The 25574-nt window shown below is 42.3% G+C and overlaps 1 protein-coding gene across 5 annotated transcripts in view; it reads left to right on the plus strand.

Annotated features, from left to right (window-relative positions):
- The first annotated feature begins 5876 nt into the window (after nt 1-5876).
- The window catches only part of LOC306779866 (muscleblind-like protein 1), a 73588-nt gene continuing 53890 nt past the window's right edge, over nt 5877-25574 (plus strand). For 3 of the 5 annotated variants that reach the window (XM_079271925.1, XM_079271930.1, XM_079271927.1), the window contains exon 1: nt 23790-23966. Coding sequence is in view for 1 of the 5 variants with exons in the window: in XM_079271927.1 (XP_079128053.1) it covers nt 23946-23966 (21 nt within the window). In the remaining 4 variants the exon portion in view is untranslated. Of the gene's footprint in view, nt 5964-19246; nt 19300-23789; nt 23967-25574 lie in introns of those variants that run through there. The other 2 variants (XM_079271926.1, XM_079271928.1) reach the window with 2 other exon arrangements.

A 25574-nucleotide genomic window follows, 5' to 3' on the forward strand; every position in this document is an offset into this window, starting at 1 on the left:
TTAGAGTTAGTGTTTCAAACCTGAATGTGGAAGACAAAGAACAACAGGGAAATTATGTGCTGTTGTAATGATGGTGGTGGAGTTTGTGGGTGTGTATGAACTCAAAGTAAGCATCTATAGCCTGACACTGTTCCACATGCATTGTTATACAAACTAACAATGCACACTGTGTTGTACAGTAATAGGATACTGATTACACACCCTCCAAATCCAAACCATTTATTGATCTATTTGATCCTATTAAGACCCTGATACTAGCGAATAGATTGCACAATAAACCTAAAACAATGAGTCGGTTCTTGCTGATGACTTAGTTGAAAAGGACACAAGGTATAAGGTACTTCATAACTCAGCAAGTTGGGGTCACTTCAGTCCACGAAAACCAAAGTCAACGATAACAAATACACCTTTTTCAATGTTTTAGTTGTAGTATGTCCCATTTAGTAAAATGCAGATGTAGAGTGCATAAAAAGAAGTTCTCAGAAATACTTACAGACAGCTAAAGTTTCACATTACACAAGAACAATTATGGGATAAATCCACCGAAGCAATGGTTGGCAGAGTTGATTATCACTGTGATTTTATTAATACCGGTATTGATACTGATTAAAAGTGTAAACGTATCTACATGGAATGGATTGTTATGTGAATGGCAAACATAACTGATATTTGGTATCCACTCTCACACACAAACACTTTGTGCATCAAGCGTTTCAAAGTTCCCCTATTCATTTCAGTCGATGCAAACACATTTATTTCCTCTCTTGTTTTCACACTTGATGTCTCACATTAAATGTGTCTCACATTAAATGTGAGACATCAACTGGCAGGCCTCCTGAGCCAAGTCACAAAGTTGTTAACCAACAACTTGTTGCTGTTTTTCTGTGTTGTGAAACTGATGGTTGCAGCATCTTTCAATTTTCAAATGTACTGCTTCTTTGAAAACAAAGGTACTTTTTCCTTCTTAGTTCAATGTGATGAGCTTGCTTTAAAAAAAGACGATCTGCCATTCAAAGATTTCATCATTTTGTGTCACAACCGTCAGTTTTCATAAAACTGTAACTTCTATGTCTAAGAAAGGAGAAGTGTTGCATGATGAGATTTTTATAAATGGGCATTCATACATTTACATTGTGACAGCTGACACTATGGGGCACTGAGCAGTAAACCATTTTGTATATAATGAAAGCTTTTAAGTCTTGGATATAGTTAGGAAAAAAAAGTATTGCGAGATCGATATCAAATGCTTTACTTAAGAAAATAAATTGAGCAGGACATTATTCCTTAGCATCGAAAAGATCCGTACTGAGTGATATTCAAATGTCCAGAAAAAATGGAGCCAGGCCCGAGTCTAAAAACAAAAATATTTTTCTCATTACACAGTAACTAGATGTTCCAGCATTTTTACTTTTTAAGAAAGCCTGGAAATTGGCCGAACATTCTTCAAACCATGTGAAATACATCCCCTATAGTCAATGGTGCATGTAGTGCACCTTTTTATCATCATCTTTTTCCAGACCTTCACTGGCTTATTAGATTAATCTCTGAATGTGCTCATGACAATTGAGGATGCAGCTTTCTCAACTAATCTCATCCAACTGTTACTCAACTCTCAACAGTGTAGGAGTCTATCGCCTTCTTGACTGAGAAATCTGCAAATGTTCTCTCCACGGGAGAAAGGAGTCTTAGAGCGATTGTTTTGGCTTTGACTTTGAATAAAACATGCAGTACAATGTTCCTTTTTGCAATTCAATATGTGTTAATAATGTGGAACTAAAATTCATTCACTTGGCTTTGGAACACATAGGCAGTTCACAAAACAATACCACGATGTTGACTTTCATTTCCTATCTGTGATGTCAAGAGCCTTTCCCCTGCTTGGATAATACATGTTGATGATGTTTCTTCCGATAGGGAGCCTCGAGTATATTTTGGCAACAAAGCTTACAGTGTTGGTCAGCCTTTGCAAAGCACATGATCTGCTGGTGCGAGACATGTGAGACAAAGTCACGGTAGATTTGTATTATTTTGTTTTTACCTTGTCCTGTAGAGACGGTCAGCCCGGTATAATAAAATGAACATGTCCTTAAAAGACCCAGCCTGGGATGACAGTGGTCCGTTAGGTTATGCTGGGATCAAGAGCAATCTATCAGCATTCCTGTGCTTTAGTAGTGCTGGGATTTGTTCTCGTGGAGGCCAACAGCAGGGCGATGGCACAAGACTTATTTTGAATACTGACTTGGGTTAGCATATCTTTTGGTTTGTATGATTTATAAAGGATATGTGATCATCTGTGAATCATTACATAAGATAAAACTCTACTGGCCTTCCTCCACGTTACACAAAACAAATGTTCGTCCAATATCAACCACGGAAAATTCTCAGACCATCAGGCAGTGCTCTCCTGGCTCTGTCTTCTATCATTGCGAGACAGCAGGATGTGTGTGCTTCAGACCGGCAGTTTACCGACGCGCCTCAAGGGTAAGTTGATTTAAGGACACAGATCTCAAAGAATACTTTTTATTGTGTGATTATTATACCTTACATTGGTGAAATATTTGACACACATGACATTTTCTTTGTTTTTTGAAATGACTTTGTGATATGTAAATAAAGTTAGCCTCCTCTTGTCTTGTCTGGGAGAGGGAAGAGAATATGCCTTTGGTTGAGTCAGACAAATAATCTCATCTCATATCCAATAATGTAATAAAGTGTTTTTAATTACCATTGTATATAGTGAGAGTGCACACCACACACATATCAGTCTGAGTGCTGCTAAAAGATTGCTGTCATTTCAAACATGACCTCATGACGCACTGTTGTCTTTACGTGGGCAGCCTGTGCAAATCAAGTGGAGGCTTATGGAGCTTTCTCAGGTTTAAACAATTTGAAGTGGCTAGCCTGTGGACTTTAGCCTTGCAAGTCAGAGTTCTCGTCTTTTGTAGAATTATATGTGAAATATAACGATAAATGCTCATTTGCACCACCTGGCAGTTGAAAATGATGAAGAGAGACAGTTAAGCAGTCCTCAGTAAACATACAGAGCCCAGGGGCTGAACAGACGCTCCCTCCCACTCACCAAAGAATGTTTCTCTCACATATCTTTGATCGACTTCACAGGACCTTCAATAACTTATAGCTAATACATCAACCCTATTACACACACTAGTGCCATATTTCTTCACATCACTATTTCAAACATGTATTGCGCGACTACAGCAGGTGGCTTGACCTAAAACGAAAGGGTCATAATGCGTGTGTGTGTGTGTGTGGGTGTGTACATGTGTGGGTGTGAGCTTTGCTGAAGAATTACAAGCTATGACTAAAATGCAGTACAGAGTACACTAAACCAGTGTTCATACATTTTTAAAGGAGAAGGTAAAGCTTTAAACATGTGTGTAGCAGAACATATGTTGTTCCTTCTCTCTCTTGATATTCAGTGATCCCAAATATCAAGTTTGGAAGCACTGCACTAAACTAACACACATGTGCCATATCATTTAAATTTGAATGCAGTTACTGAAAAACTCCTGTATGTGTTGGTGGAGTTGGAAGAGGGCTTTAAAATGAGCCCATAGAACTATACCAATTACAATCCTCATACAAGTGGGAACCACCAGAAAGGGAATTCCATGGCAACTGTATCTGAATTATAAATAACAAAATCATTCCAGCTACGCACATCATGTACCAGCCCTGACATACATCGTGTGATACAAATATAATCCAGCAGAGGGCAGTAGTAGCCCAAAACTCAGATTGTGGACTTAGCTCTACAAGTGTCCTGCCTTACGTTTGAGGAAAATGACATTGGTGAAGTTATGTAGCAAAAGGAAATGTACAATAAAAACCTTGAAGTTCGATCAAATGAACTGAAATAACGTCTGAACAATGAGAGCAAGTCCTAGTCGTTGCCAGTGAAATGGAAATGAAGGAGGCAGAATGAGAACCAGTGAAATAGATGACAACGCTGGGATGGACTAGTTAGTAGAGGGTGGATCTGTGCCAAACAGTATGTCACAGTTTACTCATCACTTGTTTAGGCGCGTGTGTGAAATGAAGAAATGAAAAGATGATGGACTGTATCTGCTAGTTTTTACTTGTGCCCATTCCTCCCTCCCCTCCCTCTACACACACACACACACACACACACACACACACACACACACACACACACACACACACACACACAGAGACAACCTAAACGAGAGACCAAAAATAAACACAGAATATCAGTATGTCTGACATACGTACATGGGTATTATATTAGACCGCTAGATTGTCATGTTAAGACATGTGAGTGAATGTGTGTCTCCTGCTGTGAGTGAATGTCCCCGTCAGCCCCTGTAGCTTAAAGTGTCCCAGTTCTGCAAGGTGACACACTTACAGCTTTATCACTACAACTCTGCACTAATTATCAACGTGGTTCACATTTGACAGCGAGTTAATTGGATCAAGGCCAGTGTAGAGTGTGGCTTTATGAGTGTTTTAGTGTGCATCACGTGAGACGAAGGCATGAAAGTGAGGGACTGCATTTATATACTGCATAGGGTTAAGGTTATTGACTTACTTGCAGCACGATGTCCTAAAACTCTCTGCATTATCTGTGCTCTCTTCATGGCCCGTCTCCTCTGCTCTTTTGAGTTCTTACTTTTCATTCTTTTCAGAGTCCTCTCTCCCATGGTCTCCTATCTCTCTTCATGATCATTTCAACCTTCTCACACAATCTTTTTCAATTCCGTCTCCTTTATTTCCAAACTTCAAACTCCAATATGTTCTCACAGGCTCGAGTCAGAGGGTTTTTCAATTATTCATCCAGTGTTTGTTTGAGCAGCAGTCAAACTGGCATGCCCAGACAGGGGTGAGATTGACGGCTTTTCCTCTCGTCCCTTTCTTGGGGTCGCAGCCTGGACCATTTATGCAAACTAGTTTAAATATGTCCGTAAAAGCCCCAAAACAGTCCTTGTTTTCCTGTTTCAGACGTGCATGGACATACTGTCCAGTGAAACATGATCATTAGTTGTGGAAATACCCAGCAAGCTTTGGCTTTTTTGGCCAATTTACAGTTTTACTTCAGTGAGGGAACAGTTGAGTTCATGCTGTTTCATCTGTGTGAGAGACACTGTCAAATGAAGTCCCCCGTCCTCTTCCTACTGACGACTGCAGACACAAAGTAAAACTCAACTCGAACGAAGGAAGCAATTGTCAGACTTTGGCATGAAGTAACATTTATGGAATGTTTCTTATACAGACATGTACAGATATCATGTATATCTGTACATACAGTAATTAAATGTTTATGTCAAATGTTTATGTTAACCGTGTTCAGCTTTGTTGTCCCTATTTTGAGCTGCATGTCTATATCTGTGCATGCACATTGAGAGCGTCAATACCGCAGTCAAGTTCCTTGGATGTGTTCACACGTTCATTAAAGCTGATAAATAGAACTTTCATTTTTTACATTTGCCACTTTGGTATGTTCAAAACATTTTTGTGAAAAACAAAGATTTACTTTGGAGCCCTGGTGAAAACTGACAAGGTGACAAGTCAGCTGACAAGGTGATGAAACCTTTTGACAGGAAATGAAATAGCCATGACCCCCTTGTTCTACTATGTTTAGTCCTATAGGTGGTGTGGAACATTCCCCTTTAGTTTGAACCCTGTGCCTCCTGCATGTGTTTGGCCTACTGTGGATCTTTTTCATTTTCAGCCACGGCAGCTCCAGAGGCTTGTTTTACACACGCTGGTGGTGTATGCTGTGTCAGGCGTTCTCAGCGTTACTGATATGATTGCTTCTGCTGTCTACTGGGACATATAAATTCAAAACCACCATCAGGTCAACTAACCGTCAGCTAATCGCTACGCTAGTCACTGGACACGTTGCAGAGCAAAGACTTCCGAGCCTCAGCAGGGTCTAACATGTAACCCTGCCATGTTTTCAGCCTCTGTCGCCAGCTCTCACGGTCAGTCAAGCAACTGATGGCATGCCGTGACTACATCCAGACGCTTAACATTTGCGTGTAAAGCTTGAACAAAATCTCTGCTTTAACGCTGCTCTGCATATAAAGCATGGCTAGTGTGCGTTTACTTTTCCATGCAGTGAACAGTCCGAAAGCAGCTGCATGCTTTTCATTTTGCCAAGCGGTAGCGTGAGTCAGTCTTTGTGGATTTTTTCACAAGCTATGAAACTTGTTATCCCGCATTAAGCCGACAGCTGTGTGACACACAGGGGTGCACGCCGAACTGCAACATCTGTGTGCGATTGGCCAATGGCGTCCATGTCAATGTTCACGTGAATCACTACCATTCATTTCGGCAGGTGGCAGTTTGTACGTTTTCTTTGCAGGAGTTGTTTTCCGAGCGAATGCAAAAACACACACACACACACACACACACACACACACACACACACACACACACACACACACACACACACACTTCAGGGCCTTTTCAACGTCTCCTCTTGTTTCATTACCGGCATCACCAGGTTTTACATATGAGAACATTAACTCACCGCAAAGAACATAATAGCCCTCCTGTTCTATGTCTTGACTGGATGACATCATAGCGCTGCTGTGGGGAACCTGGGAGCCATAAAACAGGTTATATTATGTAAAACACATTGTAATGGTTAAGTAAGGTTAGTAGAGACACTGAGTGTCTTTTAAACCTCTGTGGTGATTGCAAAACACTGTACGTTGCTCTAAACGACAAGGAAGGGGGGGGGAGTACTCTGTATACCTCCGATTTTCAAGTACTCTTCGCAGCACATCAGCTCTCTTGTCACTCCTTTTCTGTGAGGCCTGAATTGGCAGCTCTGTCAGTTGCCAGTGAAGCGTGGGCTGACGACAGAAAACTTCCTGTTGCAACACTGACATCAGCTGTTCGTTCCTCCTCTTTCTCTTTTCTATTTTCCTCCCTTTTAACTTCCTGTAAGGGTTTTTCCTCCCTCCCCCCCCCCACCCCTTCCTCATCATTGTATGGCTTTATTGTATGGCTTGTCATACCCACAGCCTCCTAATTAGTGTCACAAGGTGTCAGGGGGACTGGGAGATCCCTGAAACTCCAGAAAAGAGAGTTTGCAATAGATTCTTGGAGGAAAATAATGCATTGAACGGTGACATCATTTTGGGGTTTTTCACTGTAAAAGTAGTATGATGACTTAAGATTCATCACAAAAGTAGAGTAGGCGGAGTTGACATAATCAAATCTACATAACCCCTGACAAATTCTAAATATCGCTCGATACCATATCTCAGTGTCAGGTGTGGAGAATGAGGAATTTCCCCTGTGGGGTGTTCTTCCTGGCTTGTATGTATTGGCACCGAGGGACAGGACTCACTTTGCCAGCCATTGTCAATGTGGGCAGCAGTACTTCTAAATAACACACCCACAGGAATTTGTCTCAGTCTGCTCGGTTTAAAAATGAATAAAGAGAGGAACTAAGGAGAGATGGTGTTTGGAGGTGCTCACAGAAGTAGAACCACTAGGAGTTTAAATGTTTGTTCTGAGGTCGAGAAGGGTTATCCTGTTTTCTCATAAGGAGAGAGTACCACACTGTAAATACTGCGAGGAGTCAAATAAAATGTATGTTGCATGCTTGTGAGTGTATGTTGCTCTGTGTTTGTGCATGCGGTGGAGGACTTCATGCACCTGTTCCAGTGTTTCCTCATCCTCATTTCTCTATCTCTGCTTCTCCTTCCTCCCTCATTGGTCAGTCGCTCTGCCATCTTCTCCTCACTCACTTCTCCTCAGGTGGCGATTATGCGTGGCATGATACTAATGTCTCAACTTCGTGCTCTGCTGCACACAGACAAGGATACAAAACAAACAAAAAAAAACCCCATCAGTGTTAGAACGAGGGAAGCAGTTTCTCCCATCTCTTGTTTCCACTCCTGCTCCCTCTCGCATCGCCTCTCGCAGCAGATAGATGGGGTGGAGGTCTCGCCCTGTGACATCACAGCTCTCTGCTTGTCTCATGGCGGCTCAGGTTTCAGCAATATGGATATTTGTTGGCTGACTCACTGTCCTTGAATTATGTTGTGCTGTGAAGGGGAGGCAGCATGGTTTTGGTCAAGGAGGGATGGATGTAAATTGGATTTTTGCTCAGATGTAGATAAATCTAAAATGAACCTGCATACATTCTCTGCTCTCTCCTCTTGCTGCAGTTCCTCATTTGCTTTGTAATTCAAAGCACTGCCTCGTCATTTTTTTAAAGTCTCACCACCTTAATACCTGTACTTTAAATTCTCAGATTTCCAATTTTATTTATGCATATAGCGGCATGGCTTTAGGGATGAAAATGTGGATCTACCGCTCTGGTCCAGAATATCTAAACAACTACAGGACGGATTGCCAAAACCCTGGTGGTCAGCTAGCGACAGCTAGTATGGATTGCCTTGAAATATGGTTCCCCCAACAATATTATTAAAACATTGATGATCCCTTCACTTTTCATTTAGTGCTAGCATGAAGTCATATAATGAATTTGTCCAGCACTTTGATTTATGTATTACCTGTAAAACCGATGATATTCAGCCTAAGCTGTACTTTCTGTTTAGTGCTAATTGTCACAGATGTTAGCAGGATAACATGGTGGAAGTGTTAGCATTTAGCTTAACGTTTAGCCTAAATATGGCATCACAGAGACGTTTCTTTTGTGTTCCAATTATAATTTTTCTATTAAAACTTTGTTGCCACCATTATGATTATATTACACCGCCTTTCTGACGCGATGAACTGATCTTCGGCCAATGACATAAAGGTTGAAAAGCTGATAAATAATTATTATTGGACCCTTTTGTTCAATGTTCGGATGCTGTCTTATCAGAGTTTCGTTGGCTGTATTATTTCACTCCCTCTATAGGGAAATGTATATAATGCGTATGTTCTTTCCCTTTGCCTCTATAGGGGGACACGAACACACACACTCACACACACACACACCCACACACACACACACACACACACACACACACACACACACACACACACACACACACACACACACACACACACACACCTTGCCCAGATAGATGGGTAGTGCTCAAGAACCACGGTGATGTGTGAAACAGATGTGCTGCTGATAGGCAGCATGAAACAAAGAGGATGAAGAGGATGATGATGAATGCACTGTGCAGTGGAGAAGGAAATGGTGGAAATGCTGCATTAGGGCAAGAAGGGCTTTGATTAAATTCTAAAGAGAGCTTCCCAGATTTCATTAAACCTGAGACTGCATTCTTATGGAGAGTGTAAAACTCTCCTCAATGAACACAACGCCTGAGATTTCTCTTTATGGATCCCATTCTTCTCATTCCCCCATTTTCTTTCTTTTCTTCATTTATTCCCATCACTGCTTTGGCAGAGGTCCAACACATAAGCTTTTTCATTGGCCTGCTGACTCTACACACAGCTTTACAACATTCTTGAGCAACAATCGTGCCTCCTCCTCACCTCTGTGTACACACTACACCTTGCTGCTCAAAAGCTCCGATATAGCCTTTACAAAGACCTCCCTGGAACATCCTGGCCCTTGTGTTGCTTCAAGCCCGTTCAGTATTTAGCCACAGCCTCACAGATTGCAGCCTTTACCTCCTGCTCTGGTTATATTCCTTTCTCTGTTCTGTGTAAACACTGCACAGACATACAAGTGTGCACATGTCAGCCACATTCTCTGTTTATACGAGCGGGGATACAGGCATGCCGGTGGTTTAAGCACTGTAAACACGTCTTCAACTGATGTCTGCTGCAGTGTGGGTGATGTCATCCCATGTGCGGCCTGAGCCAAGTTCAACATTCTACGCATGCAAGCGGTGAAGAGGGTCGTCGCACACAGGAAAACATATGACCAAAAAAAGGCATCAACAGTCTGGAGCAAACATCATTCAGCTGAGAACTGTGACGAGCAGAGCAAAGAATTGAGTTAGCTCAGACAGTCAGCTTTCATCGAGACGCATTAGGTTCCAGCTCATTCTTAGGCCTGGCACACAACTACCTCTGCTGTTACCCTTCATTCCTTTGTAGCTTCCGCTTTCCTTCTTTTTGTGTCTATCTTTTTTTTTCTGTCTCTCTCTCTCTCACACACAGAAAAAAAACAACATTGACTCTGTATAGCAGAATGATTACTTTTAAGCTGATGCTGTGGCAGACTGCAGCCTGTTTTCAAGTCAATGGCTCACTGTGAGCAAAGGGTAACGGCGGAGAGATGGATATGGAGTCAAGAAGCGCTGTGGATGGCAGCGGGATATCAGGGGCTGGTAGGAAGGAAAACCTCTGCTGGTTGGCCTGGTGTTGCTCTGCCTTACGAAGGCTGCATTTGGAAGCTAATGGACAAAATATCTACCCATCTATCCATGAGTCCATCTTTTTTTCTCTTCAGCTTTGGAGAAACATACAACATGCATAGCCACACGCTAACACATTTACATTCAGATGCTTGTCAGCACTGTGTGTGAATGAATAATTCAGGCTCCATGCAGCACATTCCAAGCACACATGGATGCTGTGGTGAATTCCAATCTGAAATAATCATGTCACTGTAATATCTTTTCAAGTTGTTTACCCATTCGAAACGCATGAATGTGTTTATTATTGCGTTGGTCATGCATACGCAGGAAGTAGGACACGGTGATTGGCGGAAATCTATCAAACATTAAAACAATGAAGATTATTCAAGTTACTGTCATTGAAGGATAAAAACAGGTGTACATACATACATTATATACATACATTATGCAGCAATAGGTTGAATATTTGTTGGCCTATTAATAAGAAATCAATGCAGTGATCACGTTGTTATTACCAGCACTGTAGGGTAATAATCTACTGGTTGATACTGTATATTTAAATCCCACTACCTCCACCAAGGCAGCTTTTGCTCATGATTTCTGTACCAGTTTTCAGCATCTTTCATTTTCTCTACAAATCTCTTCCTGTCGCACACTATACGCCCAACCACCATACATAAAGCACGATGCAGTAACTGCGTCTCAGTGATGATATTGATCATACACAGCACAGTTTCCTCCTCTTCATTTCAGCTTTGTTTGCGTTTACTTGAATCAATAATGAGCAGAGCAACGTGCACAGATTTCCTGAGGCAGTATGGGTAGTGTAGTCCCCGAGAGTGTCTGTCTCAGTGTAGGGTCTGAGCTCTGTGCTCCCTGCTGGGGTACTAAGGGGATTGGATATGCTCTGCTAATGCTATTAGTGCTGCAGCTGGGGATTACTGTCTCTAAAGGAAAGGGGAAAAGGGCAAGACAAGTGAGAAACCACTGCGTTGGGGAGTATGTGTGTGAAAGAGAATTTGCATGTTTGTACATGTGTACAGGAGAGATTAAAAAAGGGATATTCATGCAGACTATTGCACACTAACAAAAATACTAAGTCAATGGCTCTCATGCAAAGTGTTGTGTGAGCTGTTTTTTAAAATTTCATTTGGCCGTTAAGGTACTTCTGGGATTTGAGTTAATTAGTCTGTTAAGATGCCCAGCACCTCTTAGAAACAGACTTATTTTTAGCCAAAGGAGAGATAGTTGTCATGATTAGCGTTTTTTTCAAGAAGGCCAACGTTGAAATGTGATGCAGAAGCAGAGGTCTGATCCATTTAGACTGTGTTGTGTCAGAAAAGCCTGTTTAAGTATTGTGTGACATGTCGTCAAAGCTACATCTAAATCAAAGACAAAACAGTGAAGTCTAAATTTATACATCCATAACTGCTAAGAACATTGTGGTTGGCGCACATAAGGCATGCTCCATTTTGTTTACATGTCCACCTGTGCTGCAATTTAGTCCTCTTTTAGTCGGTGTAAGTGATATGACTGAGCTGAGAGGAGATCACTCCTGTAAAAGAACACATGGAAGAGAAGCAGAGTATTGCAGTATCAGTGGTGGACAAGCAGGACTCTGCTCTGCCCACCAGGATTTCCCCAGCTTGCCTTCTGGGTTGATCTGCTCTGTGAATTGTGCAGCTGCTTAAAAAGGGAGTGTGCCTTCAGGGAAGGACATTCAGACTTTGAATTATAAAATAATAATAAATAAAGAAGTGTTCTAAATCATTAAATAACAAGTACATAATTTGGCCTTATGAATATGCACAGTGTGTGTCGAGGACTGACATTCACCACAGGCGATATTATTTCACGAGGCATTTGTTTGTTCAATCAAACAGAAAATCTCAATTTCATATTGCCTGGGGGCTGCTGCAGGTGATGTTTTGAGCTTTTCTCACCTCAACTAAAGTAACAGTTTGATTTCACCCGTCAAATTTAGTTGCAAGTACAAACAGCAGACATGGGTAATGTACACTTGAAAACTCATTTCAGATCTGTTCCACTGTCAGTGATCCGGCGATGTTGACACTGTTCTCTGATAGTTTTGTTCATGCATCTCTAATCGGCTATTTATCTCCACATAAACACAGGGTTTAGCTGTGTTTATGCGTTAGTAGGCTAACATACTTGCAGATTGGTTTTAAAAAGTATGTGCATCTCCTTTACCGAAGCATTTCAGTTGTGTAGCTGTTTAAACTACCAGAACCAATATTAAAAGCGATGTTTCTGTTTTCCAGTGTTATCCCTCACCTTCTCTCTCTCTCTCTCTGTCGTATAGCTTCTCTTTGTCCAACACTCTCCAATAATCATCGCCTGATCACACATTTACGCATCTTTCAGCTAGATCTTCCTTATGAATATTTACCAACAGTAAGTCACTAAGGGCCTGAGCTTTGTTCACTCCTACCCTGTTTCATGCGTATGCCTGTGGGCTTCTGACTGCATGTGTGTATTATTTATCGGTATGCTGCCCTTTAGGCTGGGTCAGGCATTTGGCTCTAACCCAAGAGTATCCTATGTTATGAGAGATGCCAACATCTCACCCACGTACAGAGCCTGACCTGTAGATTAATATGCAAAGTGTTTTGGCAGACTCATCTTATTATTCATTTTTGTGGAGTTTTGAAAGAGAATGATGTTGAGTTGGTTTTCCTCATTTCCACATTCTATGTACAGTACAAGCTCGTTCTGCATAGTTCGGTTACTGACTGTACACAACACATATTCAGTCTGTACATTGCACTCTGGTTTCGCAGAAAGCATGACAGTATACACACACAACAGACACTGCTACAGAACAGACAAGGTTGCAGCTACATTGCACCATTCCGTCTGAGTGACGTTGACAACTTTTCTTCCGTCCAACACTTTTCAACAATTCGCATTATTGTTCCGACAATGGAGTCGGCATTCATCCGTGCAACGCAGTCAGGAGCGGCAATGCTGAACTGGTTGTCAAGCTGACAGTCAGAGGACGGTAAGCATGTTCGACTGAATGTCTTAAACTGAAGCAAATGGAGGTTTTGTCTATGTCTATTACATGTTTGAAATGATTTCACAGTTAACCTATTATCTTACAATATCATAGCCTTTTAGTGACTGTGCTGTCTGGTGGCCTGTGTGTTGAATAATACAGGTCAAGGCTCTGTCCTTGCTCCACAGTAGTGGAATGAGCTCCCCACTTTCTCATTGAAGGCAGGACCGCACAGTCACTGCCCATCTTCTGCCGCAGGCTGAAAACCCCCCTTTTCAGACTACATCTTGACACACCATGCTAGCATGTCTCACTTCTTAGAGAAAAACACGACAACTTTAAGCATTAGTATTGTTGCAATGAACACTTAGCTTTGGGTGGCACTTTCAGTTGTTGATGATATCCAGCTGTTGTTTCCCCAGAAGTTTATTCAACTTATTGCATTTCAGTTTGGACTAAAACACTAGGAAACTGTAACATGACATTCAGCGTTGGCATCTCATGGTTCAATTTCATATATGTTGAGGGATTAAGTGTGTGAGCTTACTCTTGGCTTCATTTTAAGGGCTTTCTTTTATGTGGTGTTAATTTGGGAGGGGTACTGGTTTACTATTTATAGGTAAGTTGCTCCAGTTTGCTTCCATGACTTACAGAAGCTGCACTTAGCATTTCATTGGTGTTGTGTGTGGTGGAACTTTCTCAGCCTCAAACACCACCAACTTTTAATTTAAGGGTGACGGCAACATTTTGGCATTCTGTGCCTCAGCTGGAAATAGTTTGCTGTGTACAGTTTGCATAGGCCGCTCTTTAAAAGGTTATGGCAGGTTTTTAGTTGTTGCACAGATTAAGCGAAAATACAATTATTTCATTGTTTTTTTACTTGCCATGATCAAAGATGTGACCTTGTTGAAAGTATGAAGCATTACCAATATTACTCTACAACAGCTCGTATTGTTGGGTTGATACAGAGAGGACTGCTGCTAGCTTGCATATGAATATTAACAAGAATTCCACACTGTGATGTTTCCCATTGTGTTTGGTGTGCATCTCTCTCTGCGGGAACAGACTGATTATACCAGACTCAGACATCGAACCCCTCACCCATCCCCGCTCCTTCTCTCAGACAGAGATGAGGGAAGATGTGTTTAAAAATAAATGAGTAAATATTATTTTGCTGTTAGATGCACCATTTGAAAAGCCTGTTCAATCTTACACCAACAACAGGAACTCAAGTCTTTAATACTGTAGTTCTGCTGTACACAGATTACACGCAAGACGCCACTCTTTTGGTTTGTAATGCATTGCCGTTTGGATGCTCAATGTAAAATGTGTGTGATGTGGTACGGTGCTCATGGCAACAAATTGACGATTTAGAAATATTTTGTCCTAAAGCTAAATTAGATAATAAGCAATACTTCAAGTGCACCGTTTAGACTTCAGTATGCATGGCTACATGTGATTATGAACAGGAAACTATTGATACCGATTGCAGCAGCATAGTCTCTCTGTGTTGACTGTCCTTTCATTTAACTACAAAATGATATAGTAAACAAAATATCCTCCTTGCCACTACAGTCTTTGCATATATAGGTAAACTTCATTTGAACCCATTTCTGTTAGACAAACACAGATATCACTGGATCTCTTGGAATGGAACCTGTCCCACTCGCTCGTCTAAACTGTGATTTCTGTGTTTACTGAGTGCTACGAAAAAAACAGACAAATAATTTCAACTTCCAACTACCAGCACCATAACAGAGTTTTTATTTGGACCCTTTTCTATGGTAAGTAACAGCCATGACTCATAACTTTGCTTTCGGATATAGACCAGGATGTAGTTATAATTAAGGTTTCGGAACAAGACCACACTTTACTCCCCCAATCATTTCATTGCCAGTGTCTCGTTAATTCCACTACCTGTGCCTCAATAACTCAATCACCCATGCAGGCCTATATACAAGTAACCCTTTGCTAACATAGCCCCTGCGGCTCCGCCTTCCTCTGCAGGTCCTCCTCCTTTATCTCTCGCGTCAACCACTACCAATGCTGCGACACCAGTTTCTACAAGTACTACATCCTCGTTGCATCGAAGGTTGCAGGTTGCCTCCAACAGTACAACCAGCCACCTATTGCCTCAACAGTGCCCCATTACCTTGCCCTTAGGGGCTACCGTGGCTCACTGGCTTAAGAGGGTCGTCTGGGAAACGGAAGGTCAACGGTTAGATCCCCGACTGGGACGTGTCACTTGTCGAACTGTACATCGTCGAGCAATACATTGAAACCCCGCGTGCCGATCAATGGCAGCCCACTGCTTCCTATATACAGGGATGGGTCAAATTTTGTGTATGTGTAAAATGTATCTGACAATAAAAATGGTTTCTTCTTTCTTCTTTCACTCCACCCGCACATGCTCCGACCGTGTTTTCAAAACCTGAGCCTCCCGCGCCTCCTCCCCCCATCATTCCCAAACAGCGCCCGTCACCCTACTGTCCCCTCGGCATGGACAACCTCTATTGAGGTGGCATAATGGTCTGCAACAATTTCAACAACATTTCAAGTTACTGCTTTCTCCAAGCCTGTTCCTTTTGTTGCAGTGCCCACGCCAAGTCCACTTGCCCCCATAACCCCAACCCCAGTCCTTGACTCTGCAGACACCTTAAAACACATATAAACATCAACGTCTTGAAGTCTACCCTTAAAGACCTTCAGTTTGCCCATTCATCAAAACTTCTGCAGGTTCTTTGGCGTTTCTCGGAAAGGTTAATTCTTCTTCGTAGTCCTTCTCACTTTCGGGTGCAAGAGTAGCCCCTAAATATTTGATTACTTTTCTGAGGCTTCCTACTTAACAATCACAAACTTCCATACGTCAATCACCTTCTGGACAACTTCTTCACTGTCAATCCATCTGACTCTCCTCTATCGTAAGGTCCCTCGACCGCCATTTCTGTTTGTACACCGATACAGAACCCCTCCATCGGAATCAGATGTGTCTACGGTGGTTCACCTCCACTTGGCCTCTGGAATTGTGCTCCGGAATTGTCCTCAATATTTCTCTTCTCCGCCCTTTACGAACTGCTCCCCATACTCCATTGCACTACTTCTAAAAATGTCATCCTCATCCATTCAGACCACCACCATTCTGCTCGACCACCACCATCCCCCTGTGCATGACCCCGACCAACCTTGTGCACTCGGTAACCGCCTCCCTTCCATCCCTCTCCACGCCCCTTCCATCCATCTCCTCGAGGCCCCCATCATCCCACCTTACACGATCCTCACCCTATCATCCAACCGAACTCAACCCTCAACCAATCTTTCTTTCTTTTCTTACCAACCTTCAGCCATTCCAAATAAAACTTGTTGCTACAAACTTTTGTTCCTTACGTATGCCGTTGTCTTCGTTAGTGAAGTAGGCGTTACTTTAAGTGTCACAGTGGTTGTGGTTGTTTTTGAACTACTAAAATGAAGAAGTAGCAGCAATTGTTTCCAGTCAGCTACTTTCTTACTGCACGGATTGTAAACCAGAGGGCACAGTTTACAAATCCGTTCTCACATTTTTTTCACCATGTGACCCCAGAGGGGCTCCATAAAAGGCTATAGGTTGTGGTGAGAATACAATGGAGCATAGAATACTACATAAAGAGTGGTTCTGAAAGTATCTGTAGAATAACAATTCATTGTCATTGTCAAGACTAAAATAATAATTTATTGGGCAAAATAACAGCCCTACGGTCTCTGTAGTCATGTTACTGTTATATGAGCAATGTTCATATTGTGGCATGTGGGTCTTTGAAAATGACACCCAGTAAAATATGCAAATCAGCCAAAAATGAATTTAAAAAATGAACAACAATAATTACACCAGCAGTTCAACCACCATCATTATACATACTCCTAATCAATGGTCATTGCACTTAAGGGGAGCCGTGATGTTGAATAGTTCCAATGAGCGGTGAGCTGTGTGTGTGTGTGTATGTGTATGCAAATGGTTCGTTTTAATGTCTCTAATGAATAGATGTAGCACACGAAGCCTGGACACCTGCTGTGTCCATTAGTCCCAAAGCGCATACTAATCACTGTGGCTTTCAAATCTGAGCAGGTTATTCACTGTCCCTAAAATTCAATGACCCTTCATTACACGGAGCAGTGATAGCTTGTTGAGTTATACGCTTCTTCCAGAGGCAAAAGAACACCACAGAAAAGTCCCTTTTATTGATTCATTGCAGTTTTCGCTTACGCAGAGCACTGGACGCCCGGAGAAGTAACTTTAACTTAGTCGCACATTCTCTGCAGATCGAAAGAATAAACTAGAACAACAAGTGTGAATTGACAACCTGCATGGACAAACAAGCCACATACCACCAGCTGTTGCTTCCCACCTTGTCTATACCATACTCTGCTCCCTTTCCCTTCAGTTGCCAAGCTCACTGATTAAATCATCCTCGGAAGAATTTCAACAATCAATGTTCAGTGAATCCCAGTTCCTACCTGTTCCCATGGCTACTGGGAAGACAGAGAACTGAACTGTGGGACATGTAGTGTTTTGACGCGGGTTCTATCTGGCTCCAGTGGCATGGTGGTACCACTCATCTTGGTGTAAATATCAACATGTATCATACATGTTTTGGTGTCAGAGGGGATTCTTGTAGGGCCAGTGGAAGAGGGGAGGAGACAGCGATGACAGCTGCGAGACAAAATAAAATAGAAGACTAGATGTTGAAAGATTGAGTGTTGGGGGTTACCAGTGCAATGGCTGCGCTGCAGGACTCAGCTGTGAGCTGCTGATTTACAGGGCCTGAAGGAAAGCCACGGCCTTCCACCCCCTCTGTCGCCATGGGAGACGGTGGAGACGAGGTCTCGTCTCATTTTCTTCCTCACCGTCATTCTCTCTCCATTATAGTACTCATCCCTCTATCTCCCGTTCCCTCTGCCCGTCTCTGTTCGTTTTCTGCCTGTCAACTACCCCTTTCATGATAACCCGCTGAGCTCTGATTATCATTCTGAATCAGCCACTAAATAACAGTTAAAACCAACCTCCAGGGAGGTGAGTAATCATAGAGATTGAAATAATTACAAAAGTGGGCACAGTCGGTCTCTCTGTGTGTCTTGCTGCCTGCATACATGTGTGCACACTTCCCATTCATTTCATAGGTCAGTTCAGCTTTACTTCCCTTGTTGGTAACGTGACTGAAATGTGTGTTATCAAAGGGTGGCAGGCCTCTGCACTAGCAGTAGTGATGGAGAGTAAGGAAAGAAACCACAAACAGGAACTATAGCCTGCTTCCAGGAACCACCACATCAACCCACACACTCAAAACCCACACACAAACTCAAAGACACACACAAGCCTAGAGATGCATGTGCATACACACACTCAGTTTGTCTCTATTCCCTCTGACAATACGCCACCCTCTCTTTATCTCAGAGGGCAGCAGCAACAGTTTGTGATCACATGACTGCAAGTGTCTCTCCTCATTTTTGTGTTTGCCGATTAGCTCAGGCTCAAAGTAAATGCTAAAAAAGAAGTAGAGGAGTAGAATGCATGCAGTGAGTTCACTTTTTCACGATTTAAACAGACTATACACGGGGAGAGAGCCTGTAGAGCTACAGGAGCGAGAGGGTTTGGGGAGGGGGAGGCTGTTGCTACGGCAACCAGAGTCGCGGCGCTCGTCATCATGATGCTTCTTCTGCATTGTGTGTGTGTGTATAGACACAGCTCTTGTGAGTTCACCCTCCTCTCTCCAGACAGGAGGCGAGGACATCCCTCGCTAATGCTGTGCCAACAGAGAGAGGAGAGAGAGAGAGAGAGAGAGAGAGAGAGAGGGAGAGAGGGAGAGAGAGAGAGAGGAGAGAGAGACTGAAACCCCATAATGCACTGCACGCTGCAGGGCTGAAGTCGTGCAGATTCATCAGTTCCTGTTCGGTTGTGTGTGAGCGCACACACACTCGTAGACCCAGACCGAGTGCAAGTGAAACACACAGACAACCAGGCAGGTAAGGCAGCTTTTCTCTGACTGTGCGGACAGCCACTGGCTTTACAAGATGATCTGTGTATCTGTGTATCTGTCCGTTGCTGCCTCTTGAGAGGAGGAGAGGGGAGAGTTGCTCTGTAGAGATGACAGGCTATCATTAATATTTGACATGTTATGATTCCGACAACTTCCCCGCCTGTTGCTAGAGATTTTTCTTACTTGGAAATGTTTGAGTTTGGGATTTAAAGATATATCCTTAGAGATTTGACATGTCTGATATGCAGGTTGAATATGTGTGTTAGTTTCTGTCTGTCACCGGTTTTGCTTTTTTGCACAGTTTGTTTTTCCTCCAGCTTGCAGATAGTGTTTAACTGTAGCTGATTTCAATATGCTGGGAAGGTTTTGCATGGATTTATATTGCGGGATCACACTTTCCCATTCTGACGACTGTTTGCCTTTTTATTGGGATAAAATAGTTAAACATGTATTTACATTTTCAAAAATAATAAAACAAAAGCATTAGGAATTCAACAGTAAACTTGACAGTTCATCAGGTTTATTCTCTAAATATCTAGTTAATGTTGCATTACTTGGTCTGATATGCTTCATGTAACACTAAAGTTAGATAAATTATGTTATTTAAACGCATGAAAGCCCAATGTGGCCGTACAAGCTTTATTCATGACGATCACTGATGAGGTGTTTCTGGATTAAGTTGTCAAAGCTCATTGTAATTCAAACGTAATTTACAGTCTCACATTACGACAAATACTTTAATAAGCTAACCCTGTTTTTTGAGTTATACACTGCATGTTGTGCCCAGTGACACCAGTGCAAGCTGATTGGCGGTTAAAAGCATGGCTTCTCCTTTACGGGTCAGTTTGTGGTTTAACGGCCACTGAGGCTTGTGACCGTATCTGTTGCGCCAGAGACACAGACAGGCTGGAAAATGCGATTGCAGGAGCTTAGAGCAGGGACTCTTAAACTTTATCACTGCAGGACTCCAATAGGAAATTTACGTCCTCCACCCATGGGACCCCATTGTGAAATCTTGTTTCAACAGTTATGATGGCCAAGAGTGAGAAATTGGTTTGACATAAAAGTCAATGATTGCTAAATTAAACCTTCATTTCAAAAGGTCATAATTTACACGTCCGTAGAAATCCCTGAAGAACACTTGTAAACATAGGTTATATTGTCTTTTAAAAAGAATACAGCTCAAGGTGATTTTATATTAACTTTAATCAAAGTCTCAGAAGAGCGTTGAGACTGTTTTAATGCAGATCAGACAAAAACAAAAGTATTTTGAATATTCAGTTTGTCACCATTTAGCTCTGAGAGAGCACAGCTTCTATCACTTCCCTGCACAAATCCACCTGTCAAAACTCTAAATGGAGAGGCTCCTCTTTTTCATTATGGCTCCTTTCATTAAGAGCCACCCTTCACTATCTGTGTTGTAGCATGATATAATTATCCACCAGACACCTCAACGACAGTGGCATCTATATCTCTGCCTCTGCTTTGTAGTAATTCAGCATTGGTGTTCAGAAGCTGTGTCTATATACTGTAGTCATCTGGGTATATCAGGTGTTCTTTAAAGTGAGTGTTTTAGTTCAGGATTCAGCCGGAAAAGAAACACTGAGCAAGAAAAAAAGAAATTCATGAGGATGTCTGTCAATGCTCTTACCAGAGCTATTTTAGTGGGGAGTTTATGAGCTTTTTGACCAATGGCCATTGATATATTCCACTACTGCTCTGTTATAGAGCTCTGTGCTGACAGATTCCCACACTTTCCACTGAGGTCACATCTTGGGGCCCCAGAATTGGTACCAGAACAACAGAGCTGTTCAGACCAAGAAGAAAGACGTCAGAGACTCTGGATTTGCTTGGCAACATGTATCAAAGAGGTGATATATGGATCCAGATCTCCTTGTCCAAATTTATCTCCTCCTGTCTTTGTACTTTTTCCTCAAACGTTTTCCTCATCCCTGTCTTTAAATATCTGGAACACGAGGGACACATGTTCATGGATCTGTGGCCTCCTTTTGATACGTCCAGAATGAGTGAGGACGTGAGCGACTCTGGCTTGCGTTAGAAAGCAGAAAGTCCTCTTCCTCTCTCTCCTTTCCTTGTACACAGGCATCAGCAGAGCAGTGAGCAGGAACCTTAGTGTGCATTCAATTATCTGCAATTGCAGCAATTATCTGCAAGTCCAAAACACTGTGCCTTGTTTCGTCATGTGTCTCTCCTTGAAGCCTGATGGTTGGAAAGTGAATTCACTCAATGATTCTGACGTAGGCCTACTTGTTAGTTACTTCAGTGTTTCCACTTCTACTTCACTCTGTCTCAAAGGGAACAAGTGCTCTGCAGTTTCATATTTTAAAACCTTATATTGTGAATTTTCAACGTAATGCACAGTAAATCCAACTACGAAACTATTTAAACTGGTTTAATGTTGGCCACACTTTAACATTGGGATGCTGCCTCCAGTACATGTGAAGACACAAATAATAATACTCCAATTACATGATGTAAAATAATACACTAAAAACACTGACAGGGTCATTCTGCGTCTATAATGAGTACTTTTACTTTCGAAAGTACAATTAACTTTTCGCAGCTTTTTACATAAAGCTTAAAACTAAAATATCATATCAGCAATGACTGTGTGTAATGTGAAACATTTTGCTTCTAGGGAAAAAACCCACGGAATATTGTCACCTGACCCAGCAGTTCCCTCAGCTCTATGAAGCAAACTGTTCACCATTTGAGTTGCTGATACTTGATAAATTATTATTTTTTAAAAGTCCGCATGTAAAAGTTACATTTTAAATGCAGAATTTTGGGAGTATTTGTTGTCTTGCTACTGTATGTGAGCGCTGTGCATGCTTTGAGTGAGGCAAGTGAAATAAGTATTTCCTTATGGAGAAAAACTGAACTTTATGGACAAAGCCAAGTGCTATTGGGGTCCTGCAGTTTTGATGACCATGAATATTCAAATTCCATCACAATAAAACATGCACACACATGGAGACACAGCATCCCATTCCCAATTCACCGTTATCTTGGAAGACAACTGCAGGGCCTTTTTTGGGCACACGCCGGTGACTTGTCAGCTCTAAAATTGAAATTCCTTATTACCGGCATCTGTAGTGCGTTGCTTTCACTCTATGAACGAATTGGTAAATATTTACAGAAGCTGGAGCTTAACATTAAGACTTAGAGCAGCACAGAGATCCATCATAGGTGCTTTTGAGGGCAGGCTGCAGGCTGCCGTTCAATCAACGCCTTTCCTTTTACACACACACTCCAATACAGTGATAAATTCCAAACACCCTGATGTATTGAAGCCACAAGTCAGTGATATGGCTCTGAGTCACTTGCTAACACCCACATGACACGTACACACACGCCTCCGCAAACACACACACACACACACACACATACACAAACAACGTGCTCACACATGCTTACATAGACACACATGCACCTGACGTAGTGTTTGATGGAGTTAGACGCCATGGCAACAGAGCGGTGACTCTTGCTGTCCTGTGAGTGGACTGAAGCTGTGGAGGAGGGAGGAGAAAGCTACCAGCTAGCACAGCTACACAAGTGCAGTTATTATTATTCCCAATCCCTCACTCACTATTCTCTGCTTTTCCTTTTTCACCTCAATTGGCTATCTACACGCTGCCTTTCTGTTTATTTTTCCCAAGTGCAATATAACTCACTGTAAGTTGTGAAAAAAACAAAACTCGACCAGGGGAAGGAGACAGAGGAACACAGGCGAACTGAGAAACAGGCTGGACATGGTCAGACGATGAACTGACAAAATACACAAGGCGAGCAGAGTGGTTACACACAGGTGGAATAACTCACAATTACAGAGGCGGGAAAAGACACAAAGGCAAGGAAGTAAAACCAGACATGACACAAGGGGAAAGTCAACTTACAAAACAAAACAGGAAACTAAAGAAGAAACCCAAGACCGTGACTGCAGGCTGCAGGTGGACAGGTCTCACAAACAGCATCTGTATGAGATTTACTGCCTGCAGATACAGATGGTGGAGAGACTGCGAGGATGAAAAAGGGGGGAGAGGGAGTTGGAATGGTGCAGGTGAATTGCATTTGGGTCTTGGGTAGCATTTTCACGGTCTGATTGTCAACATTTGTTGACATACCCACATGCACGCGGACGCGCGCACGCACTCTCATGCAGTGTGAAATTGTGGGAACGTGGCTGTGGAAGTTTGTCTGAGTTAAGTTCCCCCCTGCGCTTCTCTCCTCCCTCTTTTGCATACGGTCCAAGCGCGAGCTGTGAAAGGTGAACTTGCAGCCTGCTGTGGATAAATTATGTGTGACATGTTTGGCTGTGCTGCCTTAAATGGAGACCAGTGTATCTGAATACAGTAGGGCTCTGCCAAGAGGAAAGGAGAGAGAGCGAGAGAGAGAGCGAGAGAGAGAGAGAGAGAGAGAGAGGAAGTGAAGGACAGGGAGGAAAGGAGGAAGAAGGGGAGGAAGGAGAAGAGGCGAGGGAGGTAGAAAGCAAGGGAAGGAAAAAATAAAAAAGGAGAGAGGAGGGGGCAGTGACAGAGGGCGTGAAAGGGAGGAGAGCCGCGAAGCAAGCATGAGGTTTCCACTTTTCACTCTCCCCTCAGCAGCAGTCAGATGAGTCCTTGCAGAGATACAGTAAGTCTTTGCTGTTTACTCTGTGCATGTTACTTTTGTGTTTGTTTAGACACAAGACTGAGCTGTCCCCTCTTACAATTCCTGCTATTTTTTGTCATTTTATTCATTGCATTCTGGATGTTACCATCTGGATGTTGACTGTGATGTGTTTGAGTGAGTGAGTGAGTTATATGTTCTGTTTGAGCCCGTGTGTACAAATGCAGATGGCAACCGTGGTCGACTGCTAATGTGGGGTAGTTTGAGGTGGGACAGTTTTAATGTGGAAAAGAGCTGAGCAGACAAAATAATGGGTGTTTAATGTTCCGCAGAGTTGGTTAGCACACACTTACACGTACCCTTTTCTGGAAGACTACTCTTTCTCCCTCTCTCGGACTACAGTGAAATCCATGTTGTGTGACTCCTACTGTTAACACTAAAGATATGCACTCACGTTTATGGATGAATGAATCAAAACAGACAGCAACTCTCTCAGACACACACCTAAGTGAACAGCCCTGCACTCCTCCTGTGTAATGACTGCACAACTGGTGTTTACACTACAGCTGCCCTCAGGAAATTATTAAACTCCCGCTTTACCCGGGCCGTCTGCACCAGTCTGACACACAAAAACATGAACAGACGGGCTCCATGTGCACACACAAAATCATCATTCAAATTTCAAAGGCCCTCCAAAAAAAGTGATTTGGTTAAAATGGCTTATTATTCTTTAATAAAGTGTATCCTGTAATCAAGTTTGTGTAACCATGAAGAAAGTAAACAAGCAGTGTTTAATAATGCTCTTGTATTTCAATGTTTCCCCAAAAAGTTCTGAATGTGATCCATATTGGCAGTATGGGGAGAAACCACATTATAGATTTATAGAGAGATATGCTTATGTGCCGCTTAGACGGAGAAATTGAAGTATTAACAGGGTTTGTTTGTTTTGCCGTCAAAGCTTAATCACTGAACTAAGTGCATGAAATGTATCAGCTTTGGGGGTCAATTCATCTTCACAACATGCACGACTCATTTGCCACTTTTCCTTACATTTTCGACACCTGCAATGTGCTGGACTGTGAGCAACTGTGATCAGAGCTCATGATGCCAATATTCCATATACCGCCGAAGCAGGAAGTTGTGGTAAAAGGTGACACTTGTCGCTTATGAGCGAGTGCTGCCTGTAGTTCTTCACCCAATAAGCTTAATGTAGCTTCATCTTCTTTGACCATTTGTCATTTATCTACTGACAAAGAAAAACAATTTTATTTTGTATTCTATTCATCAACATGGGCTTTTTTTAATTACACGAGTATGCACAGTTGCTAACCTTCATGACTAAGGCTACACCTTCTACATACTTCACAATAACAGCCCGGCAGTAGTTTGCTGGTGAAAGACATTTTCTCCAATAGCAGGCACATTAAAGTGATTTATTTTTGGAACAGATGACATCACGTTACCTGAATGTTGATGGAAATTTGCGGGTGGACGAACATGTATGTCGGATGAAACACTGATTATTTTATATGTAATAAAAGTAATAACCTTAATTTGAACTTTGGTTATTTCCCATAGTGATGCTGCAACATACACTGCGTCTATCTATATATTCCCTGTTGTTTTGAGTAC

Source organism: Melanostigma gelatinosum, assembly GCF_949748355.1.
Source record: "Melanostigma gelatinosum genome assembly, chromosome: 7".
Classification (NCBI taxonomy): domain Eukaryota; kingdom Metazoa; phylum Chordata; class Actinopteri; order Perciformes; family Zoarcidae; genus Melanostigma; species Melanostigma gelatinosum.